Source organism: Ictidomys tridecemlineatus, chromosome 9, assembly GCF_052094955.1.
Source record: "Ictidomys tridecemlineatus isolate mIctTri1 chromosome 9, mIctTri1.hap1, whole genome shotgun sequence".
In the NCBI taxonomy this organism is placed as follows: domain Eukaryota; kingdom Metazoa; phylum Chordata; class Mammalia; order Rodentia; family Sciuridae; genus Ictidomys; species Ictidomys tridecemlineatus.
In genome coordinates this window covers 107,798,120-107,825,533 of record NC_135485.1, presented here as the reverse complement: position 1 = coordinate 107,825,533, position 27,414 = coordinate 107,798,120, and the positions used below count along the sequence as shown (strand labels likewise).

Genomic DNA, 27,414 nt, shown 5'->3' with positions numbered 1-27,414 from the left:
TGAAATATTTAGGCCAGAGAAACTCAGGATTTTAGAGTCAGAGATGAGAAGAAACTTGTTAGAGATTCTAAGATGTAGCCAACTATTGACATAGAAGTTTTATGATCTTCTAGAAACTTAAGCGAAAAAGTGTGTTGTAAGAAAGAGCAAGAGGGGGCTGGGGATGTGGCTCAAGCGGTAGCGCGCTCGCCTGGCATGCATGCGGCCCGGGTTGGATCCTCAGCACCACATGCACACAAAGATGTTGTGTCCGCCAAAAACTAAAAATAAATAAATATTAAAATTCTCTCTCTCTCTCTCTCTCTCTCTCTCTCACACACACACACACACACACACACACACACACTCGTTCTTTTTTTTATTATTTATTTATTTTTTTAGAGAAAGAGATCAGGTCTGTCTGCTGCAGACAGTAAGATGGGAACTTCCTCTTAAATTGAACTTTTTACATAAATGTATGACAAGCATGCCTCATTCTGAAATAGAAAATAGTGAAGGTCTTGCATGGTTAATTCTGAGGAAAATGGATATATTTGCCCCTCCCCACCAACACTCGTTTTCCTTTCTGTTTTGAAAAAGTTACAAATATATAGATAAGTTGCAAAAATAATATCAGCTCCCACAGTCCTTTCAAGAAGAGTCATCCATTATAACATTTCTCCACATTTGCATTATCATTCATTTACTTACATAATTTCAGTATTTCAAATTCAGAATACCAATTACATTGATATAATACTGTTTATCCTAATAATGTCTTTGTAGCATTTCTACTCCAAGTACTGGTTTGTGAATAGGAGTATGCCCTAAATTGTAAATCAAGGTTATTTGTTCCTAAGTCTTGGCAATGGAAAAAATTCAGCTGAACTAAGCAATGTTTTTAATGTAGTTGTTTTACTTTCTAGTACAGATTACTTATTTTGTCATGGACAGACAAGCAATTGGAATTGGAGGACTAGCAATTAATCCTTGGACCGTGTGTGTGTGTGTGTGTGTGTGTGTGTGTGTGTGTGTGTGTGTGTGTATTTATATATATATATATGTATGTATGTATTTATATATATATATATTTAGTTGTAGATGAAGACAATATCTTTATTTATTTTTATGTGGTGCTGAGGATCAAACCAAGTGCCTGACACATTCGAGGCAAGTACTCTACCACTGAGCTACAGCCCCAGCCCACTTGTACCATATTTTGAGGAATATCTTATAGTAATTTTTCCCCAGGATCATTTGGATTTAGTTTGTTGTATCTCTTTTATTTTGTCTAATCTCAAAATTTTCTCAGTGTTTTTATTTGTTTCTCATGATATTCACTGTTGAAGTAACAAGTCAGATTTTCATTGGATGACTTCATACTTGGGTTTACTTGGTGTTTTTTCATAATTAAATTTTAAGTTAGATGGAATAAATCATAAGTGATTTCATGTTCTTCTCAGTGTGTCTTATTAGGAGGCACATGATATCATTTGTCCTTTATTGATTAAATGAACTTTGATCACCCTGTTTTCTTTATCCTAGCTAGGTTTCTTCTATAAAGTTGCCATTTTGTAATACTTAAGTAATGTGGAGAGATACTTGGGATTGGGTAATGGTTCTATTTTCTTTTAAACTCAGTTTTGGCATCTTGATTTTTGCTCAGTTTTGACAGAGGTAGTTGTAAAATGGTGATGTTCTGTCACTCTAAAACTTACACTTTTATTATTCAGTATTCTGTAAAGAAATGTATTCATTTATTTATGTAGTACAATATTATCCATCATTATGGTCTCATAGATGCTCATTCATTAGTTTCTAATCTATCACTATGTGGTTTTTTGTTTTGTTTTTGTTTTTTAATATTTTTTTAAAATTGTTGATGGACCTTTATTTTATTTATACATGGTGCTGAGATTCGAACCCAAGGCCTCACACATGCCAGGCAAGCACTCTACCACTGAGCCACGATCCCAGCCCCTTGTTTTGTTTTGTTTTTTTACCAGTACTGAATATTAAACCCAAGGCCTCAAACATTTTTAAGCAAGACTCTACCATTCAGCTATACATCCCTGTTCTTTTTCTTTTGAGACAGGATCTTACTAAATTACCCAGGCTGGCCTAGAACATGTGATCTTAAAGCCTCCAAAGTTCCTGAGATTAGAGTTGAATGCTACCACTCCTTGCTAATTCATTTTGATGCACAAAGTACTGTTTTGGCAGAAGAGGGCCCCTTCAAGCAGGCCATTGTGTCTGTCTGAGAAATTCCTCTCATTTTTTTTTTGAGCCTCCCTTTCTTGGTACAAGATGTTCCAGACTTGCACTTTCCCTGCCCCAGGACTGAAATGGGAATTGGCCATTTCTCAAGTAGCTCTGGATTGCTTTTAGTAGGGAATGGTATTTTTAAATTTATGAACAAGAAGAGTTCTTTCTTTGTTACTGGATGAAGTTAGAGGTTATGGCATTGCTCTTTTAACGGAATGATCTAGGGTCTCGGAGGGAAGATGGAAGAGAAAAAGAAAATGTGAAAATTTGTGTTTGTAATGATACCTTCATTCTAATTGTCACTACAAGACTATTTTTTATCTCTAGTTCTGTATTTATTTGACAGAAATTGATCAATATCAGTATATTGTTCAGTATTCTGTAAAGATTACTAATTTTTGTAGGCATCAAGTATGCTTAAAATAGTTTCAGAATTGCTGTATCTGTATCATTTGACCATTAGGCTCAACAAATTGTCATTAATAGTGCTTGTCAGTGTCAACCACTGAGGGAAACTTAGATAAGCAAGTTTTTATTTCTGTTACCTAAGTAGAGCACATTTTTGTCCTTAATAAGAGCAGTTTCTCTGAAGTGTTGGGACAAAATAAATAAAAACAGTAGATTTGGAACCACGCAGAAATAAGGAAGCAGGAAAAATGGGTCTAATAAAATTTGTGACCGAGAATTTATTTTTTTTTATTTTTATTTCATACCTTCATTTTATTTACTTATTTTTATATGGTGTTGGGGATCGAACCCAGGGCCTCACACGTACTAGGCGAGCACTCTACCACTGAGCCACAACCCCAGCACCCGAGAATTTATTTTTTAAAAAATATTTTTAGTTATAAATGGACACAATGCCTTTATTTATTTGTCTGTTTTTATGTACTGAAGATTGAACCCAGTGCCTCACATTTGCTAAGCAAGCACTCTACCACTGCACTAAAATCCCAGCCCAGTATTTACTTTTCTGCTGCTGTGTCCCCAGTGCCTAAAATTTCTGGCACATTGAATTAATTGAATTATGAATGTAATCTTGAGAACAAGATTACTATCCTAATCTTGTAGGATTAGGAGGAAGAGCTTAGACAGAAAAAAGATTGAGTAAAAAGATAGATAAAGCAGAAGTCCTGTAAAAAGAACAAAGGACAGGAATCTTTGGAATTGAGAAAGGGGACCTTGCTTTCAACAGGAGATCACATAAAAGAACAAGTGGTTGTCTCTTGTTTATTTTATAGATTTTCCTTTTTTTAAAAAATATTTTTTAAAGTTTTTGATAGTCCTTTTTTTGTATTTATATGTGGTGTTGAAAATTGAACCCAGTGCCTCATACGTGCTAGACAAACACTCTACCACTGAGCCACAACCACAGCCCCTCCTTTTATTTTTTTTAAAGCATACAAGGAAATAAAATTAGCGGTAGTGTGCTCGCCTGTCATGCGTGCAGCCGGGGTTCGATCCTCAGCACCACATACAAACAAAGATGTTGTGTCCGCCGAAACTGAAAAATAAATATTAAAAAATTCTCTCTCTCTCTTTAAAAAAAATAAAAAATAAAATTAGTACATAACGAACATCTGTAAACCTACTTCATAGATTTAATGATTATTTTCCCTATTTCCCTTTTATTTTCAGCTGAAATATTTAAAGTCAGTTACAGACATCCCAACATATCCCCCTTAGTACTTGATTATTCATCTGCCTCCCCACCAAAAAAATCAATATGATTATCAATCAATAATTCTCTGTCATCTTCTATTTCCTGTTTATATTCAGCTTTCATATGTTTTATATCTGGTTTTTCAAAGTAGGATCCAAACAAAGGAACATCTACTAAATTATTATGATTCAACTGTTATAACTAAAATAGTCTACTTTGACTCCTGCTTTTCTGTGTGATACTGTGGAACCTAGGACCTAGCATATTCTAAGCAAAGCGAGTACTTGACCATTGAGCCCTTTTGATTTTCAGAGAGGATCTGGCCAAGTTACCTAGCCTGGCCTCAAACTTGGAATCTTTCTGCCTCATCTTTCCAAGTAGCTGGGATTATAGGTGTGTGCCATCATACTTGACCACCCCCCTCCTCTGTTTTAGAGATTTTAACTTATTGAAGAGATCTAGTCTTTTCCTGAAGAAAACATTTTTATTCTTACAATGTTGTTGAATTTAATTCCTCCTGTCACTTGAATTTCTTGTAAACTGGAAGTTAAATCCAAAGCATAATAATTATTAATGCTTAGTATATCAAGAGGTACCTGAGTTTGTCCCACTATAAGTGGTGTGAGTCTCTTCACTATGTAGAAATTACACGACAGCCTGAAGAGTAAAGATCTTTGAAAGTGGATATACAGGGGAGAAATTGTAAAAGAATTCCAACTTCAATGATTTCTTTAGGAGACAAAGAAGGGAAGGAAGAAAGTAATGAAGCAGAATGCAAATTCAGAGTTGATCCTGTCAAGATTGATAAGTTCAGGTATAATAATGGAAAAGAGACATGTGTAATTGTCTTTCTATACTTGAAAGTATAATGACAAAGGAAGAGATTTATTTACTTTATGAGATCAGTTTCTTAGAACAAAGTTCAAGAAGTCAACCTAGAAGCTTTGTAGTATACATTTCTTAGTCCTTGGGAATTTGCTTTTAAATGTTCTCATGCATCACCAGTGCCCTGAAAGACACAAGAGAGCTGTTGTAAATATGTATAGAAATATGTGTTTAGAAAGCAGTCTAAAAGTAGAATTAGCTACATAGTAAAATCTGCATTCACTGACATTAGGAATATACTTTAGTATTTCCTACCTTGCTGTCTTTTCTCTGGTTTTATAATTTACCCATTTGTTACTATTTTAGTTCTGATTTCTAGAATACCCATACCATATATATATAGCAAACCAGATTTCAAAGTGAGATTTTTTTTTTAACTGAGGATATATGAAGTGAATTAACACTGAATGTCAAACATGAAATGAAACGGAACAGGATTAAAATTAGTTGTCGAAAAAAGAAAAACAAAACAAAAAAAAATTAGTTGTCGAAGAATAAGCCCTCATGTTAAACAAATGTTTTTTGCTGAGGAATTGTTTTGTTCCTGGCAAAGATACTTCTATTGAATGAGATCATTCCAGTTTTAACACTTAGGTCCTGATTACTGAGCTCTGAAAATTCTTTTATCTTTGTATCAATGTAAGTTTCATAATTTCTTAGGAGCAGGATTACAGTATCTGAGATGTACAGTAATGGTGAAAAATAGGAAAGAGTAGGCGCGTATTTAGTAAATGTATTTAAATCTTAACAAAATAAATGCCAGGTAGTTCCCGTTGTTCTTTTCCATGCCAGCCCAGATAATTTGAGATTTTCTTCAAAGTATGCTGACTTGGTAATTAGACTTACACACCTAACAATACTGAAATGAAAAACAGTTCTTTTACTCTTTGACAAACATAGATTGCAGTTAATATTGAAAAAATGCAAAACATATAGACAATATAATGAAAAAGCATTAGCAATACATTAAAAATGTTTTTCTTCTTCTGAAAAATGTGTTTAGGTCTGAGCCATCTGAAGATGAAGAGTCCCAAGGCCTTCCTACCGTGGCACAAAGAAATGATGATATTTCAGAATTGGAAGACCTTTCAGAATTGGAAGACCTTAAAGATGCTAAACTTCAGACCTTGAAGGAACTTTTTCCACAAAGAAGTGACAATGATTTACTTAAGGTTATATCTTTTATAGTAATTAGCTATTACAGCTGTAGTAGTGATGAAATCTCTCCTGAGTCCAACGTTATAGTTAGTGGTTGGTGGTTAGTTTGCTAAAGATACTTTATCTTTGAAGAAATGATTAGTTTTCATTTTATTTAATAAAGGTGAATACCAGAAATGAGTCTTAACTCGTTAATAGGTGTGATTATTCACCTATAACTATTAAAATAATGTAAACCTTTCTAGCCCAGGTAGGTTGTAAGTTGTTAGTTGTGCTTGAATAGAACCTCTCACTAGAAACACTTGTAAAGATCAGAACCCACCCTAACCCCCATTCCCATAAAAATAAATGAATGGTATTGCCATTTAGTGCCCTGAAGCCAATAATGTTAAATACCCTACAGTACTGAAAAGTCTTCTATAATAAAGGATTATCCTGGTATTCACACCTTTGCTGAGAAATACTGATTTAACTGTAGAAACAAGTGGCTATAGTTGATTGCATAAAGTTTGATCTGTAGTAGGTATCTCTTGTTATAAGAGAAAAAAAAATTGACCAATTGATTATGTATCAGATAGGGAATAAATGTCTAAATATTAGTAAATAATTTATTAGTAAATAAGTAGCTCTGCCAATTATTAGTTGAAGGGGAGTATCGTGTAATTGCAAATTCTCAATTTTTTAATCTTTTCATCTATTGCACCAATTCCCATCTTGTAATCTGAGGCTAAAAGTTACTATATCTGTATAGGCTAGGCAGATGTCTTTGAAGTGGTAGGCATTAGCATACTGTGGAATATATGCTTTTTCTAAAAGGGGTAGTTACTTCTTATCTGTAGCAGGATATGGCCATGTGAGCTATGAGTGATAGCTATTGTACTAGATAGTCATGTTTTTCAACTAAAGTTAAAAGGTTTGATTTTTATTTAGTGCTGTCACTATTTTAACAGTTTTATTGAGGATATACTTTGTATTCTCTAAAGATCATTTTGTATAATTTGGTGGGGGTTTTTGTGTGTGTGTGTTTACCAAGTTGTGCAATGAATCACTACAATTTTAGAACATTTTATAATTATTTCAAACAGAAGCCTCCTACCCATAAGCAGTCACTCCTTCCTCTCTCCCCCAGCCCTGGGAAATCACTTTTATGTGTGTGTGTGTATGTGGTGCTGGGGATTGAACCCAGGGCCTTGTATATGTTCAAACGCAGAGTCCATGCACTCAACTGCTGAACTACATCCTCAACCCTACTCCACTTTTTTTTTTTTAGTCTGATCTTTATTGATTTGCCCCCTCTGGACATTTCATATAAAGTGATCATATATTCTGTGATAGTTTTTACTGGCTCTTTTTACTTAGCAGATTTAGAGGTTATCTCTCTTATGGCATGCATTTTATTCCTTTTAGTGCTAACCAGTTTAAAGAAAGACAGAAACTAAAATGATGTTTGTCCAAACAAAACATGTCTGTGAAAAAGCTTGGCTTGTGCCTACCAGTTTGAAGAACACTAAAGTAAATTCAATTACTACCATCTTTTCTGTCATTTTTAATATAAACCTACTGGATTCCCTCCCCCGAATCATTTTGGTACTTTATTGTTAGCTAAATGAAACTTCTGTGACATCTGTAGTCTACATTTTTCCTTGCCAACAGTATTACTTGCCTACTCATGTAATTTTTTCTAAAATCAAAACTGATGTAGTTGCTAGTAGTTACAGAGGCTATTTGTAAGTGTTTGAAAGAAGTAATAAGGAAAGAGCTTCCAGCGAATAAACTTGATGGAATATTTAAAATATTGAGCATAAAAGAATAAACCTCAGTTGAAAAATATCTAGCTTGATTGTCTATCTTTAAAGAGATTTCATTCCTACAGAAATATTTTTCTCTAATTTTATAATTTTGGTGGGAAAATAACATTGGTATACATGTCTCTGACTTCATTAATCAATATCTGAAGTTGTAGAAATTTAGCATATCACTCACTCCAAAGCAGAGCACTATCTTGAAGTAATGCGTTTCTTCAAGAAACTAATAAAGTAATCCTTATTAGTTCAAATATCATTAAAGGTGATATTTATAAACTAGTATGCAAGTTTTTAGACCCATATAAAGGAATTTAAGAAGTTGTGAAATATAAATGTAGTCCTAGGCTTGATAAGGATATGCTTTGGCTATTTTGAAAAGGAAGAGGGGGCCTAGGACTATAGGTTAGTGGTAAAGCGCTTGCCTTGCATGTGTGAGGCACTGGGTTCGATCCTCAGCACCACATAAAAATAAAGATATTGTATGTCCGTCTACAACTTAAAAAACATTAAAAAAAAATAAGAAGAGGGACTTACAGGATATCTATGCATATAAGATTAGGGAAAACTTGTATGGAGGGAAACATTCTTATATTTGATTAGAGACTTTTATTTAGTACAAAAATAGCTTATTTAAAGAAGTAAGATCTTTGGTAATTATTGAAAATAAGGGAAATAATGAGAAAAAATACGGGATGGTTTATTTTTTTCTAAAATTTAATATATTACTGAATGATATAAATACATCACCTTGAAATTGCTAATGTAAGTAATATATACACATGTTCTTGAAAAACTTCAAGCAATTCAGAAACAGGAAAATCAAGAGTCCTTTCATTCATGTAAGAAGTATCCAGTTTTAGCTGGCTGCTGTAGCACATGCCTGTAATCCCAGTGACTCCAGAGACCAGCCTCAGCAATTTCATGAGACCCTGCAGCAAAATAAAAAAGGGTTAGGGATGTGGTTCACTGGTTAAGTGCTCCAGGGGTTCAATACCTGGTACCAAATAAATAAATAGAAATATCCAGGGTTTTAAAAATATTTATTTTTTAGTTATAGGTGGACACAATGTCTTGATTTTTACTTTATATGGTGCTGAGGATAGAACCCAGTGCCTCACGCTTGCTAGGTGAGTGCTCTCTACCTCTGAGCCACAACCCTAGCCCAAGTATCCAGTTTTTAAAGGAGCCAAATTGTAATTTTTACCCCCAGAAGTGAAAAAAGGAATTACGTAAGTATCTCTGTTTGCCCCTCTCCTTTCTTTCTCCCCATTTCTGTCCCTCTCCCCGCATCCTACATACGCTCAGTGCCTAAATACACAGATAGGAAGTTTTCAAGGCTTTAATGTCAAACATTGTAGTTAAAATGACAGAAAACTAGAATATGCTGTGTATATTTGATTGTTTTGATTTTTCTTTATAGTGATAATGAATAAATCAAATTTTTAAGTTATGCTTAGGTAAGTTTAGACTTTTTAAATAACCTAGGTTTTGTGAAAATTGATCATACGACTTAATGAACTTAAATGATAATACCTTGTATAATATGTTTGTTTTAAATATTTCTTAAGTGTTCTTTTAAAAACATTTTTCTTTTCTCTTTCTGTTAGTTGATTGAATCAACAAGCACTATGGATGGGGCAATTGCTGCTGCCTTGCTGATGTTTGGTGACGCAGGTATGCTTGACTTAGTTTTAAATCATGCTGATTTATTAGTTATTTAATAATATATTCTCATTAATATTGCTCTACAATTTATCCAGCACCTTCATGAATTCTTTCAAGAATGTGTGAAGTGTTAATAGCTTTCATTTTTTTTTTAGATGAAGAAACTGAAGGTTAAGAAGGTTAAGCAACTTAACTGAGGTCATACAGCTATTTGGAAACCAGATTTCTAGGTTGATGATTTCTTTTTTTTTCCTTTCCCCCCAAGAAAGAGGGTGCAGTTTCTCACTGGTAGATTTTCTTGTTTTTACAGATCAAATCCCATAAGAGTGAAGTTGTGGAAGGGATATTTTCTTTCTTAATTATCCTTTCTAATTGCATTGTGGTTTTATTTACTTGTCTCCAAATCTGAATCAGTAGGAACATAATGTCTTATGGAAAGTCCTTAGCTGGTAATCAGCATTCCTTCATTGAGTAAATATTTATGTTATGTTTCAGGCTTCTGATACAAAAATAAATGCATTTGAAGGAGCTTATAATATTTTTTTAAATCTCCAATTTTTTAGCAAGTGCTGTCTCAATTTTTCTTTAAATGTACATATAAAAAAAAATTCACCTGTAATGCTACTACTCAAAAAACATTTAAAGTAAGTAGTGAAAGTAAACTTATGCTCCATTAATAACTCTTAAATCTGCTTAATATCATTCTCAACTTTTTCCTGTGTTTATATATACCAGTCACACACATACATTAGATTATAAAATTAAAAATAGTGGTTTTAATTTTTATAAAGTCATTTATCATGAATAGTTTGGTCAGTTCAATCAGATTTTTAAAAAAATTTTAAAGTAACTTCATGGGACTACTCACAGGATTAGTTTATTAACTAACTTCCTATTAATAATTATGTTTCCATTGATATAAAACATTACAGTACTATAGAATTATAGTATTAAATACCATTATATATACACCTTTATGTTATTTCTGTAGGCTAAATTTCAAATTAGGTTCCTCAAATGATATGCACAATTTTAATTTTTTATTTTTTTTATTTTTTGGTACCAGCGATTGAACTCAGGTGCACTTGACCACTGAGTCACATCCCCAGCCCCATTTTGTATTTTATTTAGAGACAGGGTCTCACTGAGTTGCTTAGTGCCTCATGGTTGCTGAGGCTGGCTTTGAACTTGTAATCCTCCTGTCTCAACATCCCTGAGCCTCTGGGATTACAGGCGTGCACCCTATGCCCGGTCAATTTTAATTCTTTTTTGTTGTTGTTGTTTTGTTTTGTTTTAGTTGTAGCTGGATTCAATACCTTTATTTTTATGTGGTGCTGAGTATCAAACCCAGCACCCCACATGTGCTAGGTGAGTGCTGTAACTCTGAGCCACAACCCCAGCTCCCAATTTTAATTCTTTGTATATACTCCATGTTACTTTTGCTAAAGATTGGCTAGTTAATGCCTGTGTGATGAATTTTCATTTCCCTAAGTAGATTTCTTTACTTTTAAAATTTTTTTGATACTTAAAATGTGTACAGAAATAGAAAATAATATGTTTACTTGGGCCCATCATCCCTCTTTAGTTATCTACCTCATTTCTTCCTGTTAAGTGGATGAGTTAAAATGGATCATAAATGTGATATGATTTTATCTGTAGGAAATATTTTAAACCTTTTGTTTCTTCCACTTTGAGCAAGGAAACAGTATTTTGTGGTTACTACCTACACGGAACGTCAAGATTCTTTTTTTGTCTTCTACTTACCAGCTGTGTGACCTTAGGTAGTGTTGTCTAACTCTTCTCTTTGTTTCCTCGGCAGCAAAATAGTATAAAAATAGTGCTGAACTCATAGGTTGTTGTATAGAACTGATAAAAGTTAATGTTAACTTTCTTACTGTGGTGCCTGGCATACATTAAGAACGTAGTGAATGTCAAAAATTTCTTGTTATGGGCCATCTGTTATTCAAAATGGTACAGGAGACAGTTAAATGTGTCTTCCTCAATAACACCCTTAGTGCTTTTTTGTTGTTATTGTTGTTGTTACTGGGGATTAAGCCCAGGGATGCTTAACCACTGAGCCACATCCCTTTTTTACTCTTTGTTAGAGACAGGGGCTCCCTGAGTTGCTAAGTGCCTCGGTAAGTTTCTGAGGCTACCTTTGAACTTGAAATCCTCCTCCTGAGTCACTGGGATTATAGGCATGCATCACCGCTCTCAACTCTAGTGCTTATTTAGCTTATTTTAAAGCTAAAAAATGACAGGCTTAGATAACATTTGTTGAATTGCATGTGGCTTGGGAAACTTTTACATATTCTTTTTTGCTTTCACACTAAGGACATGTAACAAAGCAAAGTTAATATAAATCCAGCTGTTACAGAGTTTATAATCCTCATCAAATTTAAACTCTAGCTAAATTTTTCTTCTTACCCTTATACTGCATTTTCATTATATATATATGGTTGTAGTTGGATACAATACCTTTATTTCATTCATTTATTTTAATTGGTGCTGAGGATTGAACCCAGGGCTCTGCACATTTTAGGTTAGCTTTCTACCACTGAGCCACAAGCCCAGTTCCTATGCTGCATTTTCACATGTTGTTGTTTAAAGTATTAAGTGGTAAATTACAAGGAAATAAGAATTAGGTTTTGGTTTTTTAAGTAAACTTTCTTGCTGCATCTTGGAATGGACAGGATAGTCATATCAGACATCCTCAGTTTTAGTGGAGTAAACTCGGAGGTAATGCATAGATGATCAAATTTGTCTAACCTTGGAGATAAGACAGCTTTGGGGGGTGGAGGTTTTTTGTTTGGTTGGTTGATTTTTAGTGTATTATGGGTTGAACCAGAGTCTATCACATAAAGGGAAGTACTCTACCACTGTGCTATATCCCCTCTTCTTTTTTTTTTATTTTTCTATTTTTTTAGTTGTAGATGGACACAATACCTTTATTTTACTTATTAATTTTTATGTGCTCTGAAGTTTGAACCTATTGCCTCACATGTGCTAGGCAAGAGCTCTACCACTAAGCCACAATCCAGGCCCTACATCCCCCATTCTTTTATTTTATTTTGGAGACAGGGCATCACTAAGTTGCCCAGATGGCCTTGAACTTACAAATCCTCTTGCCTTCTGAGTAACTGAGATTACAGGTGTATGCTGTTACTCTGGAAGATAATCTTTAATGTACTATGTCATAAAGACAAGAAACTGTTTGGGGTATATTAGCACAATTTTCAACAAAAGGTTCCCCCTTTTATCTGATTGAACCCAGAGTCTTGCAAATAGTAGGCAACAACAGATCTCTACTGAGCAACCCAACAAAAGGCTTTTTAACACGAGTAGTCTTGGACAGGTCCGAAATCATGACAGTAAACATTGGTTTTACCATAAATTTTAATCTTTTTATTAACAGTATCATTCCGTATATTAAACAATAAAGGGAGCTAGATATGATGGTACATGTCTATAATCCCAGCAGTTTGGGAGGGAAGGCTGAGGCAGGAGGATTACAAGTTCGAGGCCAGCCTCAGCAATTTGGCAAGACTCTGTCTCAAAATTTAAAAAAAAAAAAAAAAAAAAAAAAATTTAAAAGGGTAGGGATGTGACTCAGTGGCTAAGTGCCCCTGGGTTTGGTCCCTAGCACCAAACAAACAAAAAACAATAAGGGTATTTTTATGTAGTATTTTTTGAAATATATGTACCTATAAAGTTTTTATTTCAGAAGATAAAATAAAAATTTATTTATTGGTTTCAAGGAGGAGTCTCTTTTTAGGAAATGACTAAGTACCTAGATAATTATTTTTAAATATGGATGCCACAAATATGCAGAATGCATATTTATATCATGAAATGAATCAGTAGGAAACACTCAAATATTCATGCTTTAAAGGTTTATAACATTCAGTTTTATTTTGTAATAGCTGCTATGAGATTTTTAATTGAACAACTCAAAAGTTGTCAGGTATATACATATATTTTGTGCAGTTAGGCTTCTGGTAAAATTAATGCTAAAATGGTGAAACTTTTGTGGGCTTTTAGCAGTGCTTCGAAGGTAACAGCAATCTGTCTAAGGAATTGGCACTCTTGAGATTCCAAGTGTTTCAGAAATAGATACATGGTATAAAAAGTATAAATACGTAACACTTCTTAAGATTATGTAGCTTATTTGTTTTTGTTTCAGTCTTGGCAGAATGTGCTGATTTCCTGTTATTCATACTGTTACACTTGCTTGTTTTATGTTGAAAACATTCCTCACTTAATTTCTGTATATATGAGTTCCTTCTCATTTGTAAAATAAAATGTTACCTACTTTGTAAGTTTATTGTGAAAAGCAAATAAAATTGTAGTTTATAAAAGGCCTTGTGCAAAATCTGATACATGGTAGACAATTAATGGCATCTGTGATACTTTTGATAACTTAGCCTTGATAGTTCACTTTTTTTTTTTTTAATATTTATTTTCTAGTTTTCGGTGGACACAACATCTTTATTTTATTTTTTATGTGGTGCTGAGGATTGAACCCAGCACCCCGAGCATGGCAGGCAAGCGCACTACCACTTGAGCCACATCCCCAGCCATTTCTTTTTTTTTAAAGAATTTTAATATTTATTTTTTAGTTTTCAGTGGACACAACATCTTTATTTGTATGTGGTGCTGAGGATCGAACCCGGGCCGCATGCATGCCAGGCGAGCGCGCTACCGCTTGAGCCACATCCCCAGCCCTGATAGTTCACTTTTTTAAATAATTATTTTTTAGAAGTAGTTGGACACAGTACCTTATTTCATTTATTTATTTTTATGTGTTGCTGAGGATCAAATCCAGGGCCTTGCACGTGCTAGATGAGTGCTCTACTGCTGAGCCACAGTCCCAGCCCCAGTAGTTCACTTTTTTTCACTGCTGAATACTCAGTCACTGGAATCCCATCATCACTTTGTAGAATTAATTGTAAATTTGGAGAGAGTACTTTTAACATTAATAAAGTGATAGTTTACAAGTACAGTATTAAAATGATTTCTACTTTGGGTACACAAACAAAGACCAACAAAGAGTATCTATTCACTCTTCCTTCAGTCTAGTCATATGTAGAAGAAAGAATATCAGGCCCAATTTCAAGGGAACTGACTCAAGTTTATTACATATTTTTGTTTTGAATTAAATTGATTCCTGTTATTTCTGTGTAAACTTTGAGCATCTTTCTGTTTTAAAAGGTGGTGGGCCCAGGAAAAGAAAATTATCATCTTCTTCAGAGCCATATGAGGAGGATGAATTTAACGAAGATCAGTCTTTAAAAAAGACAAGACTGGATCATGTAAGTTTTATGGGAATTGCAGTGTCACACTTACGACATGTTGAGTCTTACAGATATCAGAACTGAAAACTCACCTGAATGAATTAATTAGTCTTTTCTCTTTGAAAACTAAATCAGGGAACTTACATTTGGATTCAGTTTGTGGCTGGTTTTGCTTTTTTAAAAAATTTTTGCAGTATGAATTGCTAATTCTTTGAATCATAAAATAGAGTTTTTAAAAAACTATAATGTGGTTGATTAACTTTTTGAGAGAATAACATGCTTCTAAGTTTTATTTCATAAAAGTTACATATATATATTGTATAACACATGAAGAACAGCTCTCATCACCACTATTTGATCTTCTTCAATAGCAACTACTTAATGCTATTCTAGATGATTCTGTTAATATTTAACTACATGTTTTAGTCTGTATTGCTATAATAAAATACCACAGAATGGTTAATTTATATAGAATAGCAGTTTCTTTCTCATAATTTTTGATGCTGTGAAATCCAAGATCAAGGTGTTAATAAGTTGTGTTTGGCTCCTCTCTGTTTCCCAGGTAGCATCTTGCCATTGTATCATAGGGAGAGGCACAAGAAATGGAAGGGGCAAAAATGTGGAGCTCCCTCTTCAGACCCTTTTACAAGGGCATCTAATCCCTAATCACTTCATAAATGGCCCCACCTCCTTGGGGCCTCCTGATATCACCATAATGGGGATTAAGGGTTTTTTTTTTTTTCAATTTTGTTACAGATGTTGATGGACTTTTAATTTATTCATTTATTTATATGCGGCACTCACAATCAAACCCAATGCCTCACACATGCTAGGCAAGCTCTCTACCACTGAGCCACAACCCCAACTTTTTTTTTTTTTTTTTTTTGGTACCAGGGATTGAACTCAGGGGTGCTTAATCACTGAGACACATCCCCAGCCATTTTTATTATTTCATTTAGAGACAGGGTCTGGCTGAGTTGCTAAATTGCTGAGGAAGGCTCTGACCTCAGTCTTCCTACCTCAGCCTCTGGAGCAAGTTTCAGCATTTCAGTTTTGAAAGGACACACTCAAGCTATAGCATTGCATACCTGCAAATAAGAGAGTTTTTTTCTCTTATTGGGTCACTATAGGTTTCCATTAACTTTTACTTTGCAAACAGAACCACTAAGAGATGTCCCAGTGAATCCAAACATACTCCTCCCTGTCTGCATACTCAGTGACACAATTTCTTATTAGTCACCAAAATCAAAGTCAAGTTACCCCAACTAGCATGGCAGCTTTTTTTCTTTTTGGTCTGTGACTTATGGTATAAGAAGCCTCAGGTAACGAGGTGGCAAGCTCTACCATAATTTATTGACACAGTTACTGTGTCCTACATGGAAACATTCTTCCTCTGGAAATTAATATTGACAGAAGTAATTTTGTGTTTAGGTATAAGGGATCTGTAGGTGTACTGCAAATTTCCTTTCATATATATATATATATATATATATATATATATATATATATATATATATATATATATATATACACCCTCACACACCCTTTGTGGCATGTTCACATAGAACACTGTCATTCTAGCATTCTCTTCTGAGTATAACTTCTAATTTTAGAACTCCTCCTCAGACTTCCTGGTCATTGATCTTCCAGTCTTATTCTTTTTCCTCAGTCACTGTCCATGATATTTTGTTGAACTATACTTAAAGACATTTCTTTCTACACAAAATGTACTGCCCAAAGGTATGCACAGAGCTACTTTCTTAAACGGGATTGTGTTATAGTAGTTGTTCACTTTTGGCTGGCTTTAATTATTATGCAGATTCTTCATAAACCAAGTTTAAAGTTTTCTGCTTGCTTTATCTGGCATCAGCTGTAGAAGTTACTATGAAGCTCTGAAACACCCATACATGACAGTTTATTTATTTCTCTTGAACTGTTCAAGTCCTTCACAAATATACCAATTTGTGGATTAGTGGATCTACTTCCTGGATTAGTGCTGCCAGCACTTATTTTTAGGCTTGGTGGGCCAGATACCCAGATTGTGTCTGATGATAACTTGATGTCCTAAGGAACAGCCATAGGATATGCTTCTATCAGAAACTATCTTCAAGTGAAAAATAGATTAGTCTGATCTTTTTTTTAAATGTGAATTTGTTTCAGTGCAGTTTAGAGCAGTTCACATGTAACGCAAAATTTGCATTTGTTAATGTGTAATTTTATCCATTAGAAAATACTAGATACACACAGAAAACTGCACCCAGTTGAACCAAGCCAGATAGTAATATAATATATAAAACACAACTCAAACATCTATTGGCCACCTTATTTTACCATGTGCATTATGTTACAAAGATAAGTTTTGCTATTTCGTATTTGTGAACTTTCCTATTCAGGGGGGATAAAAAAGAACAAAAATGCTCTTTTCAACATCCCAGACATCCCATTCTGGTTAAAAAAATGCCATGCAGTGAATGCAAAACAAATGTTTTCAAGTGTTGATGAGAAGTTGGAAACAAGAAAATGGAAAGAAATTAGACCATCTGATAGATCTCAAGCAATAGACACAAAGGAATCTGATTTTGGACCATCAGAGTTAATGCCACAAAAATGAAAGTGTTTGGATGGGCTGGACTCAAGTGTTCAGAAGTCACTAAGAACACAACATAGCAAGGCAAGGGGCTTTGGAGGCTGAGGCAAGAGGATCGTGAGTTCAAAGCAAGCCTCAGCGAAAAGCGAGACTCTAAGCAACTCAGTGAGACCTTGTCTCTAAATAAAAATACAGAATAGGTGAGTAATAAATTACTACTGGGGATGTGGCTCAGTGGTTGAGTGTGCTTGAGTTCAATCCTCAGTAACCCCCATCCTACTGCCCAAATAAATAAATAAGAATACATCATAAAGAAATAGAACAAAAGGAAGTATCATTGAACATTTAGATTCAAGGCTAATAAGTGAAAAAATGAGTTAACAAACTTTTCCACATAGATCTTTGTATTTATACATTTTATGACTGAAATCGAAATCACTGTAACCTGCAAAAAGTGACTCCTTTTAGTGCCAGTAATGTTTGCTTTAGTGATTTCTAAACAGTGCTATAATTTTCTAAGCCTTTAGTGGTCTGACATAGTCATTTGTGCAGATGAGAAAGCTGCAGCAAAGTTTTCAATCAGTGATATAGGATTAACCTGAAGAAGGTGGCTCTGCATTGAGTTAAATTCTTGGTTTGATAAAGCAAGTTTTATCAAAGTTATGAATGCATATCTCAAAGAACCCAAATCTGAAAGATAACATGCTGTATGATTAAAGGTTCCAAAAAGTCAAGTAACTATGATGTTCAGCACCAGAGCCAAAAGGAGACTGGAAACTGAAGCCAGTAGTAATTTATTACTCACCAAATTGTGAGCCTTATGAAAGGAATTGTTAAAGTCAGCCTTGGGGTTTGCTTCCAGGATAGCAAAAATTACTGCCCTTGTTCATTAATGTTTTCACTTAATTCTTTTATGTTGTAGACAATAATTATTGCAACAACACAAAGTCTCCAAAACAAAAGCCTTAACCCTTAAAAATTCTTACAGTGCATGAAACTGTCTCTACAAAAGCAGAACTCAATCCTAGTGTCAGATTCTTCCTTTTGCCTTAAAAACCCATCTCTTATACAGCTCCTTGATAAAGGTGTGATGGCACCATTTATAACTTACTCTATAAAATCAATGTTTGTGATATTAATTTCCATTAAGAAGGTGGTAAGAATCCAAACATGATGAAAAGCTTGGAAGAATTAACATCAGAATAGTCATTTCTATCAGTGTTGAAGCCTGGAGTAATAATGAGAGTGTTTATGTAATATATGGTGGCATGGTAATAAATGCCAATCACAGCTACTTGGGAACCTGAGGTGGGAAGATCCAGTGTTCAAGGTCATTTGGGCTACAGTGAGACATTGCCACCTCAAGTACAAAGCAGCTGCATTTCCTCATTGACTTTCCTCAGTAAAATTGACACATATAGTAGAACAGCCGTAACATGTCAGCACCTGATTATTTGATACGCTGAAATAATTTTTGAAGACTCATTCAATTTTTGTATGCTTCAAGGAACTATATTATGTTGAAATGGGTCAGTAGCATCAGTCTCTTTTGTCTCCACAGGAATGTGGTCTTGCTGCTTATTAATGAGAGTGACAATTCTAGGATCCTAGATTTGGTATTTCCTATAATAGTGGCCCATACTCTGTGACTCAGGGACCTAAGGAATGTTTTTTGACATTGCTAGATATGACTGTTCTGGAGCTAGAAAAATAATCACAAGATTGAATCATAACTCCTGACTCCACTGAGACAGATTTGGGTTCAAACTCCATGTATAATCTAACTTCTGTAAAGCTCTAAAGTAACTACCAGATGTGTTCCATATTCTCCCTCACCAGGGATCAGCAAAGCTGGCACAAAGGTAGATCTGAGCACAGACCGTAAATGATAAGGCACACCATCTACTGAATGCTGAATGTTTTACTTGTGCTATATTGTTTCCCAAGCTGTTTTTCAAAAATTGTGTATCTTTTTTGGTGCTGTGGATCAATCCCAGAGCCTTGTAGAGCCTATGCACTCTACATACATAGCTGAATCCCTAGTCCATATCTTGTTTTTTTGTTGTTGTTGTTTGTTTTGTTTTTCTTAATTATACATGAAAATAGAATCCATTTTGGTAAAATTATACAAGCATGGATTATATCTTATTCCAATTAGGACCCCATTCTTGTGAGTGGGCATGATGGTGGAATTCACTTTAGGTATTTTCATGTGTACATAGGAAAATTATTAGATTTATTCTACTGTCTTTTCTGTTTTATCCCTCCTTCCTTCCATTTGTTCCCCTTTGTCTAATCTACTGAACTTTTCCCCCTGCCCCCTTTAATTGTGGTTTAGCTTCCAGATATCAACAAAATCATTCAACCTTTGGTTTTTTGGAATTGGTTTATTTCATTTAGCATGATAGTCTTCAGATCCATCCATTTTACTGGCAAACGTCATTATGCCATTATGGCTGAGTAATATTCCATTGAATATATATACCACAATTTCAAGCTTCACAAGCTTCCTCTCAAAGAAGGTGCACCACAACTTGCTCACAATAAAGAGGTCCTCCTGCTTCACCACCTTCTCTTGGATCTTCTCTTGGATGGCTTTTCCCACCTCATTCTCATTCTCATTCTGATAGACATAGGCACAGTCTATGTGGCGATATCCTGCATCAATGGCCACCTTCACAACTACTTTGACTTTGTTTGGGGGAGACTTCCAGGTGCCCAAACCCAACATGGGCATCTTGGCTTTGGTGCTGAGCTCTACGAAGGTGGCCATGGTTGATGCAGAAATGGCTTTGAGAGAGCAAATAGATGTCTGGTGTCCTCTTTTAGTAATCTGAAATCAGCAATCTTTTTCATCCTTGAAGACGTAAATTTGTCAGTGTTTACATAAACATAAGTAAACATTGTGGAGAAATAAGCATTCTTATCAAATGTGATAATTTTTTTTAAAGTCAACAGAAATATCATTACCTTAATACTGTTTTTACTGGTGATCTCTTAAATTGATTCTTTTTTTTTTTTCTTTCCTACAGGGGGAAGAATCAAATGAGTCTGCAGAATCTAGCAGTAATTGGGAAAAGCAAGAAAGCATTGTATTGAAATTGCAAAAAGAATTTCCAAATTTTGATAAACAAGTGAGTAGTATAACATTGATAAGAGAGACCAGTTAATCAAACAAATACAAACTTACCCTTAATTCTTACAGGGTTCAATTTAAACAATATTTTATACTACAGTTTGGAAACTGAGCATTGAACCCAGGGATGCTCTACTACTGAGCTGTATACCCATTTCTTTTTCTTTTTTAAATTTGTGTTAGGGACTGTTAAGTTGCAGAAGCTGACCTCAAACTTGTTGATCTTCTTGACTTAGCTCCCCCAGTCACAGGGATTACAGGTGTATGCTACCACATACTCCTTTTTAACTCTTGACATTGTTTATTTACCTTGTTTACTAATTATAGTATCAGCATTACAACCCAAACCATAAAAAAAAAATAATAAAAACTGAGTTCATTTATACTATGTAAACCATTTAGAAAGCCATCTATATAATCATTGACCCATGAAATAATTGCTTAGTTGTTTTGATTTTTTAAATTTCTTTTTTTTTTTTTATGTCTTCCAATTGAAACCATTTATTTACAGACATGCAAGGAAAATAAACTTTGCTCTCCTGCAGACTTCTCAGGAGGCTACTCTCTCCTGTGACATAGCCCAGGCCCCTCTCTCTGATCTGGAATAGGGCACAGTTGGTGGAGTGGCTGCCCCTATAGCCCTGGGGAAGGGGGGTGGGTGGAGGGTGTCCATGAGGACAGAGGAGAATTTTAAAGCACAGTATTGCATTTCAGTGTATTAGTATTCCATACACTTTGTTCTCCTTTCCAGATATTAAGAATACTTCCAGAGTCATTAACATTACAAGCTAACTAAACATGCCATTGCTGAAAGGGTCTGTTTTATCACACGAACATATATTGAATCACATGTTTTCTTAGCATTTCAAATACATGTAAACTTTCTTTGGTATATTCCAATATATACTCAGGTAGTACATTTGTTGAATTCTGATGAGCTGAATGAATATCTTACTGCTATATTGTTCTTTACAAATATTAAAGCTTAGGTCTGGGGTTGTGGCTCAGTGGTAGAGCATTTGCCTAGACAGCATGTATGAGGCACTGGTTTGATTCTAGCACTACATGTAAATAAATGAATAAAGTAAAGGTCCATCAACATCTTAAAAAATTTTTTTAAAAATTAATGTTTTGTCTAACTGCATATTGAAGTTCTGTTTATTCTTTTTTTTTTTTGGCACTGGGGATTGAACTCGGACACTCGACCACTGAGCCACATTCCCAGACCTATTTTATATTTTATTTAGAGACAGGGTCTCACTGAGTTGCTTAGTGTCTCGCTTTTGCTGAAGCTGGCTTTGAACTTACAATCCTCCTGTCTCAGCCTCGAAGTTTTATTTTTAATCGGGCAAACATTTCTTGATCCTTCAGTGTTCAAAGGGAGAACTAGAAATAAAAAAAGTTCTTGCCTATCTGCAGGTGTGAAATCACATAGAAAACATTTATAAAGCAACATAAAAACAAGTGTGAAATAATTAGCTATGAATTCTCAATTTTAATGTGATTAGTTTTAAAAATCGCATAAATGGGCTGGGGTTGTGGCTCAGCAGTAGAGTGCTCGCCTAGCACATGTCAGGCCCTGGGTTCTATCCTCAGCACCACATAAAAATAAATAAATAAAATAAAGGTATTGTGTCCAACTACGACTAAAAAAATGATTTTTTTTTAAAGTAAACATTTTCATTTCTACAATGGTAATTTGAAATTTTTAACAAATACAAATAACTTTATTTCTAGGAACTAAGAGAAGTACTCAAGGAACATGAATGGATGTACACAGAAGCTCTGGAATCTTTAAAAGTGTTTGCAGAAGATCAAGGTAATTATTCTATGTCATTGATTATACATACTTCCTGCTGGGTAAGTTGGCTCAAGCCTTCCATCTCCCATTGATTTGGGAGGCTGAGGCAGGAGGATTGTAAATTCAAGGCCAACACGGTCAAACTTAGCAAGACCCTGTCTCAAAATTAAAAATTTTAAAAAGGACTGAGGTTGGAGCTCAGTGGTAGAGTTCCTCTGAATTAAAAGAAGAAAATACATACTCTCTGTTATATTCTGTATTTTAGTTATAAGAAAATAGTGAACCAGTTAGCTATCAACTAAAGAATGGAGTTGAAAATGATGTTGAAAGTGATGATATAAAAATTTTTTAAATGACAAAACCTAAATATTGACCTGCTGTTTATAAATAAAACAATAAATGTCTTTCTATGTGGCAAATCTTTCTTGGTAGTAAGGGCTACTTTTTTTTTTTTTAAATATTTTTGATTGTATGGACATAATAACTTTATTTATTTTTAATGTGATGCTAAGGATTGAACCTAGTACCTCACAGGTGGTAGGCAACTGTTGTCTCCCTGAGCTATACCATCCCAACCCAGTGAAGGCTACTTTTAAACAGCATGTCTAATGGAGCGTAAAGGAAACATTTTGTACATATTAACTGCTATTAGTCAGGATGGTTCTTGTATTTGGTGGTATCTTATAATCACTGTAATGCAGATATTTTAGCTTGAACTGGCATGACTTTGAAAAGCACTGGCATCCAAAACATGGGAATCATCAGCATTTGAAGAAAGTCTAAACCCATAGTAGAACACTTTTAACTTTAGAAAATGGTATAGGAGACTGGTGGTGGGGCTCAGTTGAATTATATATGTTTAGTAACATCCCTAAGCCAGACTTCAAGTAGACTTTATAATTGCAAACCAGCTTTTAAAGCCCAGCACAGGTGGCTTTAAGTTTATTTTAAATGAGTTCTTTTAAGAAAAGCTGTACTACCAGTATTATTGCATAGTGAATGATATGTGTGGAAATTAGAAAGCCACCACTGTCACCTATTTTTGAGTCTGAAAATGATGCTCAAAAGATCTAGGTTATCAAAGGGAAGAAATTTGGGGAATACTGTATTCAGTTTATTTTGCTCATATTTTTTTATATGTGCAGAAAATGAGTGTATGATAATCTGTAAGTCTGAAAGCCTCTTGTGAAAATAACCAATCTCAATAAAGTATGTTTGTTCTTCAGTATCTGTAAGGGAAGGTTCAGATACCAAAATATGTTGGTGCTCAAACTCCTTTTTGTAAAATGGCATATATTTACATATAATCTATGTGTATTTCCCACATACTTTAAATCATTTTAAGATTACTTATAATATCTAGTAAAGTGTAAAAACTATGAAAATAGTTGTTCTATTATATCAGTTAGGAAATAATGATAAGAAAAAAGTCTATACATCTATTACAAATGCAGGGGTTTTTTGTTGTTGTTGTTGTTTTGTTTTGTTTTCCTTCTCTTTGATCCATGATTGAATAAATGCATGTATTTGGAACCTGGCAGCTAGAGAACCAACTGTATTTTATAGAGTGATTGGTACATATTTTCTTACTGTACATAAGATAACAGTATACCTCTATTCACAGGCATCCTAGAATTCAGTGAAATATGATAGAGAGTAGTAGTGGTTTTGATAATAATATATTGGAATAGTTTTTTAAATAATGATGAATTTAGAGTAGTGGACATAGTGATGGAAAGCTTATGGATAGTTGAAACAGACACTTTGTTAGTAAACCTCATGGTAGGGATCAGCATTGTTTTTCTGTACCCATCAGTGTTGGCATTAAGAATTTGGGCTGCTTAAGTAACATTTGGGACATTATGGATATGCAGCTACAATTTATGTTGTAAGGACCTTTGTTAGAAAATGGAAATTTATATTTAATTCTTTTTTTTTAAATAAGTTATTACCTGCTTTTGAAAGTACTCTATAATTTTAAATTCTGCTTCTGCATTTCTATTAAAAGTGTGTCAAGATTTAACAGTAAATTGCAGCCGAATTCTTCTGGATTCAAAAGGAATATGAATGTTTAAATATTTTTCTCATCTCATTTGAAGTCTTATATTTTTATTGAATTTATATATTTCTAATTTATTTATTGTTTTTGTCTTTCTTTGAACACAGATACATCGCAATTTTCATCACAAAGTGAGGTTCCAAATGGAAAAGAAGTTTCTTCAAGAAGTCAAAATTGTCCTAAAAATGTAGCTAAAACAAAACTAAAACAGAAATTTTCAATGAAACAACAAAATGGTTTTAACAAAAAACGTAAAAAAAATGTATTTAATCCTAAGAAAGTGATTGAAGACTCTGAATATGATTCAGGTTCTGATGTCGGTAGTTCACTAGATGAGGACTACAGTAGTGGTGAAGAAATGATGGAGGATGGATATAAAGGTAAAATTCTTCACTTCCTTCAGGATGCTTCAATTGGTGAACTTACTTTAATTCCTCAGTGTTCTCAGAAGAAAGCTCAGAAGATAACAGAACTCCGGCCCTTTAATAGTTGGGAAGCTCTGGTAAGGCTACATTCTTTTTTTTCCCCTCACTGTGTGTGTGTGTGTGTGTGTGTGTGTTTAATTTACAGTACCGTTTATAGTCAAGTTGTCTTCAGCCCAGGGAAGCATAGAAGGGAGGCCTTATCCTGTGTAGAGTCAAACATTGCTTTCATTGTAAGCCAATAGTATTTCAAATAGTGTCATATGACCTAATTTTGAATGAATTAAGGGGTGATTTTTCTGAAAAAACCCAAGCTGATTGGCTGGGAATACTGTCACTCATTCTTTTGCATAGAAACTTGGTTCATTTCACTGCAGAAGAAGAAATTAGAGCTTACATTTAGGAAGGAGTTGTTTGCTAGCCTGCTCTGATCTGTTACTGCTGAGACACCATGCAGAAAGCAAGAATGTGGCAGAAATTTTACAACTGCTTGAAGAGCAGTAGCAACGTCCAGGGGAGATCCATGATTGAAAATGCCAGCCTAACTGTTTTAATGCTTCATCACAAAAGAAGCAATTGTTTATTTTCTTTTTCTTCTAAAAGTGACAGCTCAACCTCTAATCATGTTTTTCTTGGTTAAACAACACGGCCATTTTATGGAGTGTAGCAGGCTTCAGCGTTTTTAATTGGAAAGATAGAAAAGTTTGTGGAAACCTAGAATTCAAGCGTTAGGTGAAGGGAAAGCATGAGCACTGGTAAGTACACTTTGCATGATAATTTTGTAGAATTTAATTTCCTATAAAAAGTTTTACTGAAAATACCTGCTTTTTGAGTTTCCTAAATGTCAACAATCATTGACTCTTATTTCTACAGAAAAATATAAGAACTTTTTTGAAATTTTGCTTTAACACTTTTGGGGGTATGGGCTTTTATAGCATGCATTGTGTATAGGCCCTGCAATAAAAGCAATATGGATGATTTTTTACAGCTTTAGAAGATAAAGTGGTCTTTGCTTTATAAAGGTTTTTAAGATGTTTTATTTTCTGAGTTATAGAGCAAAGTTGCATTTGTGATTAATTCTATAACTATGTCAAATCTAAATGAGCGTAAGTGTACTTGTTTTAGTGTCTTAAAGTGGTAGGGGGGGCTACACATGGTTGTAAAAAGCATTTTTTAAAAACTGAAATATTTGAAAAATATAGAAATGTTTCTAACGCTTCATAGCTTTAAAAAAAAATAAATAAAAACACTCGTGTTGCCTGAAGCTTTTGCTTTTCCAGAGACCATCTGTCAAAGCAGGCCCTTTCAAAACTTGTTTGGCTTTGCCTGAGTGATTTATTTCTTAAGGTATTTGCTGAAGGGCTTTCTTGTTCTTCTTTTTTTTCTTTTCTTCTTTCTTTTAATCTTTAATGGTCTCTTATGTTATTATGGAGTTGGGTTGCTCAGGCTTGTTGGATTCTAATTTATTTCATAAAGAATGCAATTATCTACATTGGTTTGTTTAGTCACTGTAACTACTTGCCCAGGTATCTTATAGTAAATTATACAGTTTTATCAGGGTTATATGTGCCAGATGTTTTTTAAAAAATTCAGCAACTTATCATGTAGAAAGCATATTTCCCCTACTAATTAATTGGCATAGTTTAAATTAGTCTTGACATGAATTTGGAGATTGTGCATTACTTACTTAAACCTCCTAACTTCTTGCCCCTTTCTCAAAGTTGAACATAAAGACTTTTATTGTTTTAGCCAGCCATCCAAATGTTGAGTGTTTTATCTAACAGCTAAAAAGTATCTTAAAAGTTCAATGAATACAGTGCTTTGCTATCCTGTGCAATGTAGTACGTAAATAAGTTTTTGCAAATTTATAGTTTGATTTAACAAATATAACTTTACATTTTAGTTTGCTTAGAACTTTGAGCTTTCAGCTTTCAATAACTTAAGAATTTTGAATGACTGGATTGTAGAGCCATTCAATATCTTAAAAATATCAAAAGTCAGTATTTTGTACATTTTGGTAAAAAGCTATATAATTTACTCCTATTCATGAATAGGTTTGACAGTGATTCTCTAAGTAACTTTGAGAGGAAACTATAGGGGCAAAAACACAGTTTTAATAGCTGTTGTATTTAGAAGATCCTATAAAATCAGTTGAGGTTTTAATGATGTCACTCAGTCAGACTTTAATGAAAATTACAGGATATTGTATATTCATAATGGCCTACTAATAGCTAGTTCATTCTTTCTTAAAATTATTGTTTAATATTAAGGAGTACAGGAATTCTTAACAGAATTTCACAGAACTATGAGATTCACAAATATTTCATGGAAAAAATGCATACTCATCTCATGAATCAAGCAAACACATAAGTTTTGTGACTTGTTCAAAATCAAGTTTTTTTTAACATTGATTATCTTTAAATGATTAAATATCATTGGTATTTCATTGTCTTAATAACTTGAATCTGAAAATTGTTAGCAGATTCTTTAAAACAACTTTCTTGAAAAGTTGTAGATTATTGGTTCTTTTAGTCTTCAATGCATAGTATAATTCTGATGTATATAATATGTAAAAATGTATAATATACTTGTGTCATATGAGGTACTTAGTTATCAAATCACAGAGATTTTAAATCCAGAGACCATATGTTTTCTGTATCATTATGATTTTCATGTCAGAGATTATACTTTTTCT

At 34.0% G+C, this 27,414-nt stretch overlaps 1 protein-coding gene across 8 annotated transcripts in view; it reads left to right on the top strand.

Moving 5' to 3' along the window:
- Positions 1-27,414, top strand: part of Smarcad1 (SNF2 related chromatin remodeling ATPase with DExD box 1) — an 81,137-nt gene that overhangs the window by 23,354 nt on the left and 30,369 nt on the right. For all 8 annotated transcript variants that reach the window (XM_078021913.1, XM_078021912.1, XM_078021908.1 and 5 more), the window contains 6 exons: positions 5,796-5,964; positions 9,363-9,429; positions 14,632-14,732; positions 20,334-20,435; positions 22,175-22,256; positions 24,405-24,799. In XM_078021913.1, coding sequence (XP_077878039.1) covers positions 5,796-5,964; positions 9,363-9,429; positions 14,632-14,732; positions 20,334-20,435; positions 22,175-22,256; positions 24,405-24,799 — 916 coding nt within the window. The remainder of the gene's footprint in view (positions 1-5,795; positions 5,965-9,362; positions 9,430-14,631; positions 14,733-20,333; positions 20,436-22,174; positions 22,257-24,404; positions 24,800-27,414) is intronic.